This window comes from Capra hircus, chromosome 8 (assembly GCF_001704415.2).
Source record: "Capra hircus breed San Clemente chromosome 8, ASM170441v1, whole genome shotgun sequence".
NCBI lineage: Eukaryota > Metazoa > Chordata > Mammalia > Artiodactyla > Bovidae > Capra > Capra hircus.
Window position 1 is genome coordinate 46,759,998 of NC_030815.1, and position 19,049 is coordinate 46,779,046.

General features: G+C 38.5%; 1 protein-coding gene across 13 annotated transcripts in view; it reads right to left on the reverse strand.

Moving 5' to 3' along the window:
* Nucleotides 1-19,049, reverse strand: part of TRPM3 (transient receptor potential cation channel subfamily M member 3) — a 608,518-nt gene that overhangs the window by 270,036 nt on the left and 319,433 nt on the right. For all 13 annotated transcript variants that reach the window (XM_005683743.3, XM_005683729.3, XM_005683725.3 and 10 more), the window contains exons 4-5: nucleotides 18,173-18,386; nucleotides 14,469-14,593 (exon numbers count right to left, since the gene is read on the reverse strand). In XM_005683743.3, coding sequence (XP_005683800.2) covers nucleotides 14,469-14,593; nucleotides 18,173-18,386 — 339 coding nt within the window. The remainder of the gene's footprint in view (nucleotides 1-14,468; nucleotides 14,594-18,172; nucleotides 18,387-19,049) is intronic.

Sequence of the window (19,049 nt, forward strand, 5' to 3'; positions counted from 1 at the left end):
TCCTGACCTGCATATAGATTTCTCAAGAGGCAGGTCAAGTGGTCTGGTATTCCCATCTCTCTCAGAGTTTTCCACAGTTTATTGTGATCCACACAGTCAAAGGCTTTGGCATAGTCAATAAAGCAGAAATAGATGTTTTTCAGGAACTCTCTTGCTTTTTCCATGATCCAGCGGATGTTGGCAATTTGATCTCTGGTTCCTCTGTCTTTTCTAAAACCAGCTTGAACATCTGGAAGTTCACGGTTCACATCTTGTTGAAGCCTGGCTTGGAGAATTTTGAGCATTACTGTACTAGCATGTGAGGTGAGTACAACTGTGCAGTATTTTGAGCATTCTTTGGCATTGCTTTTCTTTGGTATTGGAATGAAAACTGACCTTTTCCAGTCCTGTGGCCACTGCTGAGTTTCCCAAATTTGCTGGCATATTGAGTGCAGCACTTTCACAGCATCATCTTTCAGGATTTGAAACAGCTCCATTGGAATTCCATCACCTTCACTAGCTTTGTTTGTAGTGATGCTTTCTAAGGCCCACTTGACTTCACATTCCAGGATGTCTGGCTCTAGATGAGTGATCACACCATCGTGATTATCTGGGTTGTGAAGGTCTTTTTTGTACAGTTGTTCTGTGTATTCTTGCCACCTCTTCTCAATATCTTCTGCTTCCGTTAGGTCCATACCATTTCTGTCCTTTATCCAGTCCATCTTTGCATGAAATGTTCCCTTGGTATCTCTAATTTTCTTGAAGAGATCTCTAGTCTTTACCATTCTGTTGTTTTCCTCTATTTCTTTGCATTGATCGCTGAAGAAGGCTTTCTTATCTCTTCTTGCTATTCTTTGGAACTCTGCATTCAGATGCTTATATCTTTCCTTTTCTCCTTTGGTTTTTGCTTCTCTTCTTTTCACAGCTATTTGTAAGACCTCCCCAGACAACCATTTTGCTTTTTTGTATTTCTTTTCCATGGGGATGGTCTTGATCCCTGTCTCCTGTACAATGTCACGAACCTCCATCCATAGTTCATCAGGCACTCTATCCATCAGATCTAGACCCTTAAATCTATTTCTCACTTCCACTGTATAATCATAAGGGATTTGATTTAGGTCATACCTGAATGGTCTAGCAGTTTTCCCAACTTTCTTCAATTTAAGTCTGAATTTGGCAATAAGGACTTCATGATCTGAGCCACAGTCAGCTCCTGGTCTTGTTTTTGCTGACTGTATAGAGCTTCTCCATCTTTGGCTGCATATAATATAATCAATCTGATTTCGGTGTTGACCATCTGGTGATGTCCATGTGTAGAGTCTTCTCTTGTGTTGTTGGAAGAGGGTGTTTGGTATGACCAGTGCATTTTCTTGGCAAAACTCTATTAGTCTTTGCCCTGCTTCATTCTGCATTCCAAGCCCAAATTTGCCTGTTACCCCAGGTGTTTCTTGACTTCCTACTTTTGCATTCCAGTCCCCTATAATGAAAAGGACATCTTTTTTGGGTGTTAGTTCTACAAGGTCTTGTAGGTCTTCATAGAACCATTCAACTTCAGAATGTGGTCCACTGGAGAAGGGAATGGCAAACCACTTCAGTATTCTTGCCTTGAGAACACCATGAACAGTATGAAAAGGCAAAATAATAGGATACTGAATGAGGAACTCTCCAGGTCAGTAGGTGTCCAATATGCTACTGGAGATCAGTGGAGAAATAACTCCAGAAAGAAAGAAGGGATGAAGCCAAAGCAAAAACAATACCCAGCTGTGGATGTGACTGGTGATAGAAACAAAGTCTGATGCTGTAAAGAGCAATATTGCATAGGAACCTGGAATGTCAGGTCCATGAATCAAGGCAAACTGGAAGTGGTCAAACAAGAGATGGCAAGAGTGAACATTGACATTCTAGGAATCAGCAAACTAAAATGGACTGGAATGGGTGAATTTAACTCAAGTGACCATTATATCTACTACAGTGGGCAGGAATCCCTCAGAAGAAATGGACTAGCCATCATGGTCAGCAAAAGAGTCAGAAATGCAGTACTTGGATGCAATCTCAAAAATGACAGAATGATCTCTGTTTCCAAGGCAAACCATTCAATATCACCGTAATCCAAGTCTATGCCCCAACCAGTAATGCTGAAGAAGCTGAAGTTGAATGGTTCAAATGAATAAAGGAGTGAAAATGCTTCTGGGCCAACCTGACATTATTACCATGATCTGAGATTAAAAGAACATAATTAAATCATCTGACTATGTTCTATATACTTCCCTGGTGGCTCAGACGGTAAAAGCATCTGCCTACAATGCGGAAGACCCAGGTTCGATCCCGGGGTTGGGAAGATCCCCTGGAGAAGGAAATGGCAGCCCACTCTGGTATTCTTGCCTGGAAAATCCCATGGACACAGGAGCCTTGCAGGCTACAGTCCATGGGGTTGCAAAGAGTCAGACATGACTGAGCAGCTTCACTCTGATATTCTACATATCTGTTTCCCCTACCACAATATTCCAAGGACATTGGTACTTCAGTCTTCAGAGTTTTTACTTTCTTTTCTTGTGAAACACGGTGCATCAGCTCTTTAGAAATATTAATCATCTAAATTAGTTATGATAGGAGGGTCAAGTTTACAGTGTCACTCATGAATTTTAATTTCTTCATTTTACTGCTCCTGTTTCTTTGAATCTTATGTTAAGATAACTTAAAGGTGGTTATATTTTGGCAAAGATTTCTTTCTGCTGAATAATAGAGGATGTAAATCAAAAAATAAGTTAAATGTCCTAAATTATTTTCTAGTCATCACTGGAGGAAGGTATGTTGACTCCTAGAACAATCATGAACATTTAGAGCATGGAAATTTCTTTGAATCCCAGTTCTGTCAACAGTGTGTGAATATGAATCTCACATTTTTAATCTGTAAAAGGGAAATGATAAAACTGCTTACCTCATGGGGATTAGATAAGATTATAGTGTAACTGACAAGTACAGTTACTGTAAGTAACTGGCACTATGCCTGGTAGATTTTTCAGGCAATCTACAAATGTGAATTCCCTGTCAAGTTGGGCTTTATTTTACCAACTATAAACTGATTTTCCAATTGCAAACTAGTGACCAAAATGAAATGATGGGAGACAAATCATTGATTTCTCTTTAACACAGGTATTTAAGCTAATCAATATAAGTAAAGAAAACAAATTAGTAATCAGTTGCTTAAAATATGCAAGTGTTTTTTTCTTTTTATGTCCTCGTAGGTCATTTAAGCGGAGAAGGCAATGGCACCCCACTCCAGTACTCTTGCCTGGAAAATCCCATGGACGGAGGAGCCTGGTGGGCTGTAGTCTACCGGGTTGCAAAGAGTCGGACACGACTGAGCGACTTCACTTTCACTTTTCACTCTCATGCATTGGAGAAGGAAATGGCAACGCACTCCAGTGTTCTTGCCTGGAGAATCCCAAGGACAGAAGAGCCTGGTGAGCTGCCATCTTTGGGGTCGCACAGAGTCAGACATGACTGAAGTGACCTAGCAGCAGGTCATTTAAGATGGTGATATTCTGGAAATGTTTGCTGATTAAATGCAGAGTTGGAAATAACTTCCTAAATACTTCAGAGGAATGCACTTGGGTCCAACTTTTCTACAAAATCTACTTAATATTCCTCATAACAAACATACCAGCAGTCTATTTTTGTTCAACTTACAATTTGCATATCTACAAAAGATATGCTGATCTTCCTGTTATGTTTTTCAAATAGAAAAAAATAATGTCTTTGTAGCACATGAATACAAATGAATTTTCCCTCTGACAAAATTCTGGAGGTAATGCATCATTTTTATTGCTAAGAGCTCATAAAAAGAGGATGTTTTTGGAAACGTGTGTATGGGCATGTGCATGTGTGCATAGCAAGAACAACTGTGACCTGTAGGTATACAGATTGCTCCAGCACATTTCTCAGCCAGTGTTTCCTGGGAGAATCAAACTCTAATGTTCTGCAGTATTGACTGTGTATAACAGATCATTTTCTCTCCTAAGAATACAGGATGGTACACGTTATATACCACCCTTGAGAGAACTGAGAAGAGAATCACTCAAATAATATTCTGTGTTTTGCATTTCAAATGAGGAATCTGTGTCTAGAAGGGTGAATGGTGTCTGAAAAGTCTACATATCAAGTGATCTTCATGACTGGTAATGACATTGGTATCTATACATAGAAGGGAAATCTGCACAGAAATGGATTTTTGATACTTAGTATATCATTCATTAATCTACTGTACACCACTTTGTATTGGCTGCTTGGTAATGTCTGGTTCCAAGGCTTCTGTGTACCTTGACTTTTCAACAAAGAGGGAATGTAACAGAAATTGCTCAAGGAGTTAATGAGGTGGAGGGTCTTTATATAGGACATTTGTAGGGCCATTATCATTGTCAGGAGAGAACTGATCTAGAGACACTGTGGAAGAATTGAACATCGTTCAGGAGCATCTGTTCTACTTGGATAGGTTTAAATCAATTATGTGGGAGTTGATATAGGGCACTGGCTGGAATTTTCCTAGCTATTTTTACGCACGTTCTGGTCTCACCTGGGAGTGCCTAGTAGGAAGTCAGGAGATGGAACTTTAAGTTGTAGTTCCTCCAATTACTAATTTGTTACCCTGGGCAAGTCTTTCAGTTTATTTGTCAGGGGGAGTGTGTAATTTCCTCAGTTCTGTCTCACTGCAGCAAAAATTTGAAATGGTGGAGCAGTGTTACAGTTTGGTTGCTGCTCAGTTTTATTTGGCAGGCAAAGGAAAATACATCCTTGAGGCGTGAGGGTGGGTCAACCAAAAAAATAGAGGGGCTCAATTTTGGCTCCTCTTTTTATGTTTTTTTCTCATCCCCCTGAGCCTGCCCTATTAAATTAGGCTAGCCAGGAGGGCTGTTTGTGAGGTTCTCACTCCCGTCCTCGGACCTTCCTTGGTTCCATTTTCATGCTTCTCCCTCCTTTGTCTTTTATCCACTGGCATTTTGGACTCCTTTTTTCCTATTCTAACTACCTAACATATTCATTCATTCATTCACACACTCAGAATTTCTCTAGGAAATGTATGTGGTAAGTACTGGACTGGCTTAAAGAGACATAATCTTACATCTAAGTAATATCTGAAATAAATGTTCAAAATATATTCATCAAAATAAACTTTTTGGATGGTAGTTTCTCACCTGTAAGGAAGAGGACTTGACTATAAATTTTAAAGGCTTTCTATCTCTAAAGTTGAATCTGAACAGTCTGTATTAAAAAATCCACTTGACTTTCCCAAGTTAGTACCGAACAATGCCTTGCTATGTGTTTCGGCTACAGAAAAAAGTAGTTTGCTCAAACCTTGGGGATCTCTTCCATTTTGTGGTGCTTTCCACAATGCAAGAGTCGTTTAGGTATCTGTGAATTCTTTCCTGAATAGAACTGAATTGAGCTAAATCAGGTTTTTTGAGTCATCAATCACAAGCCTTCTGCAATCCCAGACCTTATTACCCGGTGAGGTGTGTATCAACCTGCCCAGGCAATAACAGGGTAGGGGAAGTATAGCCCACTGAATCACTCTTTCCCTCCTAATAGCACCATGATTATAATTTTTACAGGAAGAAAATTCGCATTCTTTTTATTGCTTATTGCATGCCAGGCACTGTGATAGACACTTTTAAGTGGATTAATCCATTTCATGCTTATTCTAAAGACAAAACTATAGCACCTCAGAGATGTGGAGTGTCTTGGCCAAATCTGCCCCGCTAAGCACACTGTTCCCTCTAAATCACATGTAGACCTTAATTTCCTTTACAGGACAAGAGACATTTAGAGGAAAGACAGAGGACCCAGTCTGATTTTAAATTTCTAAACGATACTATGGTTGGTTTTGCTGTTGGACATTTTTGTCAGTGACTCAGCCAGGCATTAAAATCCTTCTGACAGCTGATCCTATCATTTCCAGATGAGGCCTCTAGAACTAGACAGTAGACAGAGGTCAGGAAAGGCGGCAGCAGCAAAATGGGGTTTGTGCTTTGGAGAGAGAGAAACAAAAGGAGTGGCAGGGTTCTCTTAGGATCAGGCATGCATTTCTGGGAGAGAAAAGAGCACACCGCAGAGCAGTGGGAAACGACCTCTGTGTCTGAGATAAAGAAGCAAGGGGACCGAGAGGATGATATTAAAGAAAAAAGGAAGGCACAGTGCATCCTTAAAACTACAGTGAAGTCTGAGCTAACAGGGCACGGGCTTGCTGTTTCCTATTCAGGCAACTCAGCTGTAAGTCTAGGTATAAAGCAGGGTCACACTGAAACCCAGACACTATTTCTCAGCTCTGCAATCCAAACAAGAAACCAGCAAACCCAGAAATCCATCTGTAAAGAATGCCCAGATACTTTAGCTGCTTGACTTCCACTATAATCCATAGGAAAACAAATGCATCATTGTACAGCACTTTGAAAATGTGTTCAACTCATGGGCTTCAGAGAGTTGCACCATCCACATTTCAGGCTTTCTGCTCAGATAGGCTCACCTCCTTTTGCCCTGTCCTGAGGGGGACTGTGTACCACTCAGACACAGGGTTTACTGGTTGTGGGAAAAGACCTTAAGTTTTGAAAGGGGTGCCTTGCTTTAGAAATCACCATGTATCAGTGGGGTGATTTTAAAATATATTTAGAAATTCTTTGAAAATCTTCCCTTAATATGGCTGGATTCAGTGACTCATTTCTAAGCATTCATAGAATCAAAAAGGATGGTGTGTGGCTTCTAAAACTAGGTCATTAGGGGTTTCCTCTTTGCTCTCTCTTGAGTCACTTACTCTGGGGTGAGCCAGGTGCCATCAATAAGGCACCCTTCTGGATTGTCGACATAGTGAGAACTCTCCCCAAAAGCCATGAGTCATCTTGGAAGAAGGCACTCCAGCCCCATTCAAGCCTTTAGATGATGCAGCCTCAGCTTACAACTTGACTGTGACCTTAAGAGAGACCCCAACTCAGACCCAAGTAAGCCATTCACAAATTTCTGATCTTCAGAAACTGTGAGATAATGAATATGTCTTAAGCCATTAAGTTTTGAGGTAATCTGTTATACAGTGATAGATAGCTAATATAATAGTGTATCGTTATTATCTTCTTTGAGATTTCAAAACGTATTCTTTTTCCTCTATGCTGGATTCACTGATGCATCACAATTTCATGACTTCTAGTGACCCTGGGTCCTCTGAATTGCCTAGCATTCCATCTCTGGGCTCCGATTAGTCCCGTTCTCCACTGGGGTAATGACCACCATCCTCCACTCTCCTCATATATCTGACCCCAAACACTGTATATCCTCATTCAGCAGATTAGCTGACTCCTGTGCTTACACACTTCCCAGTTGGTTGACTTTAAACAGGTTATTTACTATCTGTGTGTCAGTGTCTCTATTTGTAAATGGAGATTGTTATGATTAGAGGCCACCTCATTGGGGCATTTTTAGGGTTCAGTGAGATATAAAACTCATGAAACAATCCACATATGAACTCAAATAAATGACAGTTGCTCGTATATGGAGAAGTAATATTGCATAATAAGTAAAGATATGATCGAGGGTACTGGCTGGCCTTGGTTTACATCCCAGCTACACAATTTATTAGTTATGTAACACTGGACAAGTTACTTAATTTCATCATGTTTAGTTTCTCGCATTAGTAAAATGGGGATACTAAAAATAACTTTTGAGTGCCATTATGAGAATTAAATGACTGTCTGTGTAAAGTGCTTAGTTGGATGCTGATACTTATTAAGCTCTACAATAGTTGATAGTATTATTTCTGTGATAAATGATAAACCTCCAACTAAACATCAACATCCTACCATCAACTCTTTGCCTACATAGTTTTTTTCTTCTCCTTTGGTTACAAGGGTACAGATGGTTAATCTCCCCTTTAGCTCTCATCACCACAGGGCCACTCTGGGACTTATTTCATCAATTATCTCCTCACCATCCCTAACTCCATTTATACCATAAACATAAACAAACTCAAATCTCTCCCAGTTTTGAAGAAACAAATCCCTCCAACTATGGTTCCCTTTGGCTACTCATGTCCCTTCTCATCTCAGCCAAACCTCTAAAAGGTAGTTTCTACTTGCCATCTCTACTTTTTTCCCCTCCTCAACCTATTGAAATGTGGCTTGATCCTTCATTTGGCTTCTGAAACAGCTTTGATCAGTGAGGCAAATGATGTCTGTCTTGATAAACTGAGTGAATGCTTCCAAGTCCTTATCTTCCTTAGTCCCTCAGTTATACTGGGCATTACCCTTCACTCTATCCTCTGAAGCACACTCTTCCCTTGACTTCCATAATACTCTCTGCTTTTGCTGCTCCCTCTTAGCCTTTCGTCTGCTCTCCATTTGCAGTCTGCTTCTCTCTGCTCAGCCATTAAATATTGGCTCACACCAGGATCTGGGATATCCTCAGGCCCTCCCTGCATCCTGTCCTGTATTGCAGTGACTTCAGTTGTCATCTCGGAGAAGGCTATGGCACCTCATTCCAGTACTCTTGCCTGGAAAATCCCAGGGACAGGGGAGCCTGGTGGGCTGCTGTCTATGGGGTCACACAGATTCAGACACGACCGAAGTGACTTAGCAGCAGCAGCAGCAGCAGCAGCAGTTGTCATCTATATGCAGACATCTTCTGAAACTAAGTGGGTAACAAGATCTTTCTCACAATGCTGCTGGACAATTTCACATAGATATTTCAAAGGAACTTTGAAACCAACATGTCCAAATCCAAATTCAACACTGCTCACTGAAACTGCATTGTCATGCAACTGAATGTAGTCCCGAACCTGAGTGTGGCCCAGGCTTAGCTAGCATTGGCTCCTTTATGACTGCACGGCATTGGTGGGGTCTCCTTGTCTCAATTTCTCCTCTCACATCCTCTGAATATATCTTATCTAACCTATCATAGAAGTCCAACAAATATCACATAAGGACACTCTTGGGAGGTTGTCTGAGATTACAATGTGAAGTTCACATTTGGCTTGAATTTGAAGTGAAAAAAATACTGAGTTGAAAACTGTCCTAGAATTATCCATCAATTGCATTATTAAACTTGATATTTCTTGGCTTAAACTATAAAAATGACATCGAAAGAACACTTTCCAATTAAAGGTAACAACTTTTAAAGGTTATAAAATTCTGAAAATAAATGTATAGTTTAGGGAAAATAGAAGCTATCATTGAATTCAAGATAATTTAACAACCACATGAGATCATGTTTTGAAAATCTACCCAAACACAATTTTCATCCTCAGGTTAAGATGAAAAGTGTTTTTTCTTGTAATCATGTCTAGATTTTTCACTTGGCATGTTTTATTAATTTAAATTTGGGAAAAGACAAATCATAAAGTCTTCAGAAACTGTTAAATTACCTGAAACAATTCTGGTCAGACTGTTTTCTAAAGCAAGAAGCTCAGTCTGAAATGAGTCATACGAAAATCACAATTCATTTCATTCTTATAATGGCACTCAGAAGTCTCACTATCATCCTTCCGATTTTACTGATGGTGAAACTAAACACAGTGTGATTAACAAACTTGCCCATTGTTACATAAGTAATAAATTGTGTAGCTGGGATATAAATCTGGAGATGGCAATGGCGCCCCACTCCAGTACTCTTGCTTGGAGAATCCCATGGACGGAGGAGACTGGTAGGCTGCAGTCCATGGGGTCTCGAAGAGTGGAACACGACTGAGCGACTTCACTTTCACTTTTCACTTTTAATTGGAGAAGGAAATGGCAACCCACTCCAGAGTTCTTGCCTGGAGAATCCCAGGGATGGGGGAGCCTGACGGGCGGCCATGTATGGAGTCGCACAGAGTTGGACATGGCTGAAGTGACTTAGCAGTAGCAGGGATGTAAATCTAGGCCACTCAGTTTCCCAGATCATATTCTTACCAATTCACACTGGCAACACTTTCATAATCATAATTGCAGATTGAGAATATTTTAGGGACAAAGAAAGGGCTCTGGTTACTCTCATTGAGACGACTTTTTTTTTTTTTTTCATTCTACTTCTGAGTTCAATCAACAGGCATAAAATACCTGCCAGTATCTCAACTAACAATAAAAACATAATATCATTAAATATTTTCTTATAGACCACCTGGCATACTACCAATTAAGAGTATGGGCTTTGGAGACAGTGAATCTTGGCTCTAATAATTTTTCTTATGAAATAGAACATAGCTCAGAAGGTTAATATATATAATCACAGAGAGCTTCCTCAAATAAGAGCTTGCTCTCTCTCTTTCTCTCTTACACACACACACAAATTAAAGTTACTGTTATGATTATGCTCATGGAAGTTGTATAAAACAGAGAGAGCAAGTGATTTTTATAGTCAATTTAGAGGCAAAGAAATCAAATTTCAGAGTTTTAATGATATGTCAATGCCTCATGTTCATGCAGAGTGTCATGATAATGGTTAATGACAAGAAAACCATTTAATCCCTATATTTGATGACTTTTTAATTAAGTTGAGGAGTAAGACAGTTGTGGGAGAATCATAGTCAGAGATATGACACTGTGGGTGAAGTCAGGGAAACTGTCTTGGTGGAAGGGAGGTTTGAGCTTCCTTTGAGGGCAGTATAGGATTCTGGGCCATGGAAGGAAGGAGCAGTAGGAATAATATGGAAACTCACAGAGGTAGAATTAAACTTAAGAGCTGAACAATATTCATTTTAAGGTCTAACAGCAGGGTAAAAAATTGTTATCATATCAGTATTCACAGCATTATTCTTCATTAAAGTCTGTTGTTTTATTTATTAATTGAAAAGATTTGGTTAAACAGAGTTGAAGGCATTCACATTTAAAGAATTAAGGCTAGTTCTATCACTCAGACAAGAGGATCATGCATCTGATTCAAAGGGGTTAGAGAAGAGACTGTTGGCCTCCACATTTGTTTGTCTCCCTACCCAACATGTAGAGCTTTCACCATTCACCTCCCAGTTTAAGCTACTATGTAAGAAAATAGTTTTTCATGCAGATGCTTGGGTAAAAAAATCCCTCACTATAGTTATTATAGTATGCTCAAGCTCTGTAATGAGTAGAGATGGAGTTGTGGTAAAGTTGTGAACCAGATAAGATTTATTATTATATATTTTCCCCATAATGTTTGTTTTCCCAGAAGCCTGAATTTCATCATGGCCAATCATCTTCCTCAATATTTATTGAGTATCTACTATGCGTGTGGCTCTAATTTGAAGTCAGAATCCAAAGATACATGTCCTGTATCTTTCAAGTCTAGTTCAGAGATAAGACTTGAAGGGAGGTAAGTGCTTTAGAATACCTACAAGCACTCCCTAGGGCAAATTAAACTTTCTTCTTTATTTTTAGGACTAGTATTTGCATTTATGGTGCCATTCCAAAGGTATATTCAAATTCTAAGATGAACAGCAATGCAACTGTGATGTCTACTACTTCTATCAGTAACATAACTCTGGTAACAATTGAATTTTCAGCCTCTAAATGGCTCATCTGAGAGCCAGTCCCATAGAGATAAAATGATCTATATTTTCTGTCAGTCTAGATATAAATCTACTGAAATAAAATATTTGGCATTAGATATAGAGCCTTTCTTTTATCCTTATATTTTTATTTATTTCAAGTAAATTTCCTAGATTCCCCTTGACATTTATTTTGTGCCACTTCAATCTTATTTTGGGATATAGATATACACTTGAGCAAAAATGTAACAATCCTGTTTTCAAATGACTGCATTTTGATAGAATTCTGAGATGGCCAGGAATTTTAATAATATGTTGGTTGTTTTCCTCTGCTACCTGATATCTGATATCAAAAGGTTTCCTTTCTGATGTTTATACATATGAGTTTGTTTATAGAAAATGGAAGAATAAAGATAGAAGGTATTGAATCAAGCCAGTTATGAAAATTATTGTAACTACTTAAAAAAGCTTACCAGACAACACTTCTATTTCAGTGAATTTTGGTCGGATTTTCACCAGTGACTACCAATACTTCATTCAAATACTTTTTTTATGATAGCCTGACATCATATTCCTTTTAAATTATCACATTAGAATAATAAACACATATTAAAATGTCTCTTAAGCTATGTCATAAATCCTGTACACCAGAAACAGCACTGTTGCTCCAAATAATTTACAGACACTATCTAGCATAGCATAGCATCACTGAGAAACAAACACTATTATACAAGAGCCTGAGAAATCCTATGCATAGTCTGGTTTCCCAGTTTGGGGGAAAATATGCCAGAATGGTTGAAATGCAATAGACCATGGTCAAAGATTTACTAAAGGACAAAAATACAATTGTTATTCCTGTGCTTTCTACAACCTGCCAATTTTATTTCCTTTTCTCAATCTCTCTGCAAGTTCACTTGGATCTTGGTGAGCCATGACTTGCCTTTATTAGACCCCTGTAAGCAGGGACAATGAATGTGCACATTTTACTGAACTTATAAGTGGCTTTTTCTGCTCTCTACACTGGGATCAAGGCCATTTTTTCACTGGGAAACCAGATAATGTAAGTAAGCCCAAGTTCCTATAGGCGTAGCACAGGTAAGAAATACAGGCAAAGAAAAGGAAAGTGAAAGAGAGGAGAACGTGAGGAGGGAGAGTCAAAGGAAAGAAGCTAGAATTGGAGGAAAATGAATTAGAAGCGATTTTTCTAACCCAGCATGGCAAGTGAACACAATATAAGTACTTCCTTTTTGCAATCATATAGAATTATAAGACAAACAAAATGACACAGAAAGGCAGTGCCAGCATGCTTTGAAAAATGATTAAGCAACTGAGGTAATTACATGGCTACTGTATCTTGAATAAAGAAATAATTAGCTTTCATTTATTCACAGTTCATCTGCATGAGAAAGTTCCAAAATGGTTTTCCCTCCACAAAGCTGAATAATAACAACTCAGGTTTATAAGAGAGATGTGAATCTATGAACATTTAAAAATGACTTTTGAATCATCACAGCATTTTAAATAATTAATTCATTTGTTAATAAAATGAACAATTAGATGCTCTTGGTATTAGGGGACATTTTAGCATATTCTAATTATTTAAGAACCGTTTTTCACACACACAAAAAAGAACCGTTTTTGTTCTAGTTCACAATTGATATATACTTAAAAGTCAACGAGGAATCTAAGGCAAGAATTAACCAAAATATGTTCCACAAAGACTAGTCTCAGATACTTTGAAAAAAATTACAATTACTTTTCCAGTCAGTTTTGCCAACATAACCAACTGGGAATTGCTGCTTGAAAGATTTAATTTGTATGTGATATAAAACAGCAAGTACATTTTAGTTAAGAGAATACTACATTGATAAAATATCTTATTCCTTTTTCTATATATTCTGAATCGATCTGTTTCTACATGTAATTTGGTAGCTTCGATATGGACATTTCTTATTACTTAAAGGTTCTAAAAGATTCAGAGAGTATTTATTCACTGCTTCTGTTTCAGGATCTTTGATTTTTAAATTCAAAGTTTTTGCATTGTATTTTAAAAACTGCATATATTTCACTGAAATAGGATGGTTTCACTATAAATACAATAGGAGAAGTGGTTTAGGACCAGTTACTTCTCAATCTCTTTGATTAAAAAAATTTTTTTTTTTTTTTGCTCAAATGGACTTCATGTTACTAAGAAAAACTGCTCAGCAGACATTACACTGTATTGCAGGTCTTTATTGGAAACGAAGGATTGTATTGATCTGATTTAGAGAAGCATTGATAAATAATTAATTGCTAAAATTACTGGGGACAAAGAAGTGAATAATGCCTGGCAATCTGTGTGCATAGTTTAACCCATACACCTGGAATTTTGGAAAGCATTACATAAGGGGAAAATCTGGTTGTTAGTATCAGAGAAAAACTCTAAAAGGGAGGTAAGGAATGACTTTTTGCAAGTTTTAAACAAACAAAAATGAGTCCCTGGAAGGCACAGAAATAAGATGATGACTCAGAAAAAATAGGATCAAATTCTCTGTTCAGTGTGTGGTTCTAGACATCAGAATAGGAAAGAAAGGGTGATACTCTTCTAGTTTTGGTCAAGGGCTTCTGAGTAGTCCTGGAGTGGGGAATAAAGATCCCCAGGAGTGTGCCCACTCCTCGCCCAAGCATTTAGCAAAGGAGAGGGAAGCCACAAGTTTGAGTGAAAATAATCTCCCTCTGTAGCCTCCTGTCTTAGTTGAAGGACACTCAAATAACAAAGAAATTGGAGACCTGGGTGAAGAAAGGTCCCCATTTTATGTATCAGTCAATGAGCTCATTTTGTTAATTAATTTTAACATAATTGGGCCAAGAGTACTTGCAAAATTTGATTGATATTTTGATTGATTGATACCCCACTGATTCAAAACAAGAGGGAAGTTAAGTCTTACTTAGGACTTTCCTGATTAATTTTATTTTACTCTTTTGATATTGCCTCCATGAGAAGCAACATGGAGGAGCAGCTCCCAGAACTTACATCTCTTCCAATCAGGTCTTCTTGGTTTTCCACAATTCCCCAGGGGGCGATACCTATGGTACAAATCTTTCCTCGAGACTTAGATGCATGGTCCTTCAAGGCATCGCCAACATGACGAATAACACCTAAGCAGAAAAAGAGAAGTGTTAATTTTGCCTTTCAAAGCATTGCTTTCCATTGATCTGAAGGGAACTGTGGTAACTGTTTTTTCTAAGATTAAATGCATTGAATATAAAATTTTGACACATTTCTACAAAACTACACTTGTTCAGGAGAGAACATAAACTTGTAGCTCTAATGCTGGATACATTTCCTGGACTTACAGATGAACTCTAGCAATGAATTCCTTATTTTATCTCTAATGAAAAAAACAGAATACAGTGTCTATGAAAAGAAAAATACTTTATACTTAGAGAATCTTTTTCTTATAAGCATAATGATGTATTAACATAACTAAGAACTAACAGCATGACTATATCCTATAAAAAGCATCATCTATAATATATTAAATCTGTACCAAAGTTCGTATATGAATTAGGGTCATCAAATAAAGTAATTGCTTAACTTGGATTTTGTTAATCTTGATTTCACCTTCTTATATACAGAGACATAATGTGGAGACTCTGCTTGTAAACAAAAGGTTGACATAGTCTGTGGAAAATTTATGTTAAAAATACATGAATATATCTTTTTAGACATTATTCTAATTGTTTTCCTCTCTGTCCTAATGGCCTTCCCATCACCACAACCTTTCTCACCATAGTTGAGTGAGAAAATTTAGTTTGCAAGATGGTAGGAAACGTACATTTACTTTTTAATAAACTATTTGGAGAAAATGTAATTTCTGATCTTTTAACTTCCCTCTCAAGTGACCATTTTTATAGAAGATATGAAATATATTTTCTAAGAAGAGATGTTTCCACTTATCGTTTAAGGAAAACAGCACACATTCTTCAAGGAAAACTCATACCTAGTGCCATCTCCTACATGAAAGTTAGGTTGGGTTTGATTTCTTCTCCATTTGAACAGAGTTGCAGTTGGTGTATTTTGAATAGTTCAGTAGGTCACTGAACATATTCTTTTGTGGTTCATAATCACATGTGAGAAAGAATGTCTCTGCTCAGAGTAAACTCTTTGAGGAGAAGGTTGGAGATACGTGTCTCACTCTCTGCAGGAGCTTCAGGCTCCAGCACAGAGTGAGGCCCGGGAACTGGTCGCTGAACTAGGCACACAAAACACACCATGCAGTTTAACCACAGGAGACAACAGACATGTGTGAACAACGCGATTCTGCAGTATTCACGAGATCAAACAGGAAGAGCCGCCCTTAAAAAATCAGACAACGGGGTACTGTAAATAGTCGCTAATCCATGTTCAGTTGTGCTGGGAGTGTTGAGAAGAGCATCAATTTCACTTACTCACCCATCTACGGGTCTTCTAAAAGAGAGTATTGATAAAGAAAAACAAATACAAGGCAAAGCTATCAACATTAGTGTTAAGTGTTTTTCCTGCTGCTGCTGCTGCTAAGTCATTTCAGTCGTGTCCGACGCTGTGCGACCCCATAGACGGCAGCCCACCAGGCTCCTCCATCCCTGGGATTCTCCAGGCAAGAACACTGGAGTGGGTTGCCATTTCCTTCTCCAATGCATGAAAGTGAAAAGTGAAAGTGAAGTTGCTCAGCTGTGTCCGACTCGTAGCGACCCCATGGACTGCAGCCTACCAGGCTCCTCTGCCCATGGGGTTTTCCAGGCAAGAGTACTGGAGTGGGTTACCATTGCCTTCTCTGAAATTTTTTTCCTATTTATGTGCAAAACTCCTTTGGGGTCCAGTTCTGGACAAGAAAGCTAACTTCATGGTACCCCTCCCTCCATCTGCCACAATTCCATTATCACCTCTTACTCAAGCTGAGTGTGCCACCATTAGAACCTCACTTTGAGTCCTGTACTGAATACTATGCCTGGAGAGAGGTAGAGGTGAACTCTTTGGTTTACAATATTTATGCTATAAATTCTCCTTTTGATATTGGATGCTTTTCACAAAAGAAGAAAAACAATATACAATGTCCCAAGTGCCTGCAAACAAAGATAAGTACTTCTTTCCTTTTCTCTTTTTTTGGGGGGTGGGTGGGAACCGGGGCTGTGCCGCACTACTGACTGGAATCTTAGTTCCCTGACCAGAGATCAAACCTGGGCCCCTGGCAGTGAGAGTTCCCTAGTATTTCTTTTAGAAACTTTTGAGTTGCTCTCCATAGGAGTTGCCGGTTATGTCAGGAAAGCAAAAGACTGAATAATCATAGGCAAATGATGCCTGTTAAACTGCAAGTGGAAGCTGGAGCTTAAAACCTGAACAGCCAAGAAAAGAAAACTGTTCTGTAGCTATTTGATCACCATAAAATAAACAGCTGGCTGGGGAGGTCATTCTAAGATCATGTCAGTTTACAGACTGAGTCAGGGATTCACATGACAATGATAGGCACAGGCAATTTGCAGCATTCACAGCAGAAATGCACCTATGTTGTTGTGGGCTGAATGTTCACAAATTCTAGATATGGAGAAGAATTCTGAGTGCGGGTCTCACTTAAACATCATCTAAACCAGCGGTCCCCAACCTTTTTGGCACCAGAGACAGATTTCACGGAAGACAATTTTTCCATGGAGAGGGGTGGGGTTGGGGAGAGAGAGATGGTGCACGCAGCAATGCCAGTGATGGGGAGTGATGAGGAGCCACAGATGAAGCTTGCCTGCTGCTCACCTCTTGTTGTGTGGCCTGATTCCTAACAGGCGGTCCACGGCCCAGGGATTGGGGACCCTGATCTAAACTACAAACCAATGACTAAACAACATTGAGATAACATTTTCATTTAAAACTATTTGGTCCATGGTTATGTTCAGAATGTCCCATTAACTTCAAATGTGTCCACATGGGCAGACTTTGAGTCTTAAAACAAGTCTGAATTAACTTACTTCAGCAATACCTGTCTCTTCCAATTGGCACTCCTGATTCACTCTGGGGAAACATGTCAAAACAATTTACAGGCATCCATTCCATTATCAAATGCACATTCATAATGTTCTGCAGATAAGCATTTAACTCTAAGTGGCTTTGTAAGAACTGATTTGACAGCCTCCCTGGATCACAATATAGAAACTCATTTGGCAGGTAGAAAAAACTACTTGGACTTCAGAGTGGGATATGTTCTGTTGGTGCAGAGTTGATTCAATGAAATATTTTAAATGATAAACATATACTACTCCAGAGTGTGCTGTCATCCTAGATGGGAAGGGCATTTTTCAAAAATTAAAGCTACTTGCATCAAACTTAAACTCACTTAAAGAACAGGTATGGAATCTCCAATTCAGAGCAAAAGTTATTCCTTAAAAAAATATTGGATGCTTATTTGGCAATTTGAGGTATTGAAAATAACCTGTCAAATTCCATCAGTCATGTTTGTAAGTTCTATATTGTCAAGTATTCCAGTCTGTGTCTTAAGAAAAAGTAATTCTTGGTGGAGAAATGACAGCACAGTTATCATTTAGGTAGAGGAAGGAGTGAGAAGCACTGAAAGGAGCAAGAACCAGCAGCTGAGGACGCGGGTAGGGGATGAGGTGAGGATATGCAAACGTGTTTAACCTTAGAAGAAAGCGATCTTAGTCACGACATTCTTGTGATCTTATGCTGTCCTTGTCTGTCCCACTTCCAATTACCTGTGTTAACTCCTCCAGTGAATATCCATGCTCCAGTCGTCATGGCTGCTTTGATGAGACCTTTGCCAAAGACTTGCTTGAGTTTTGGCTGGAGTTCAAAGTTCTGCAGGCCCCCATGCACTGAGATGAGAAGCTTGGGAAGCTCCAACTGCCATTCCTTGGTCATCAGGTGTAGGAGGAGATCAGGTTTTGTATCGAAAGATACTCGTACATACTAGAAAAAGAAATGACCGTTGATTAGGGAGGCAGGTCAGGGTGGCTGCAGCTGCTTGTCGTTACTGATTGCAATGATATGTGTAGTTACTTGAAGAAAATGTCTTGTAAGAAATAAGATTTTTTTTTTAAAGGGGAAAATCAATTGCTTTACTGAAGACCTTCATTAGATAAAGACATTCACCATTTTTAACAAGTTTTTTTGAAATTCTGAATGACTATAGATTTTAAAATTATTTAACTTTCTAAAATGCAGTATAAACACAACTTTCCCCAGGATGCCTTCTTTATTCACAGGAAATCATATTTATATTTAACCTTAACATTTGTGCAACAGTTCACATATTGCTACCATTTTCAATATAAGTAATCCCTTTATAACAACTGGACCTATATATGACTGTTTCTGTGACCCTATTATTTTGGTACGTTTAGAAAATTCTATAGTTCTACATAATGTAATGAGAATGTTTAAATATGGTAACAGCTGATTACATTTACTTAAACCTAAATAAACTGCATGCCAAAGGTTTGCTTTATCTTTCAAAGAAAGGTGACAAAAGTCATGCCAATTATTTTTATAGAATAGTTGAAAATATTAGAGTGCATAGCAGATATCAAGGTATTTACATATGTGACTAGAAATAAAGTTATTATAAGTATA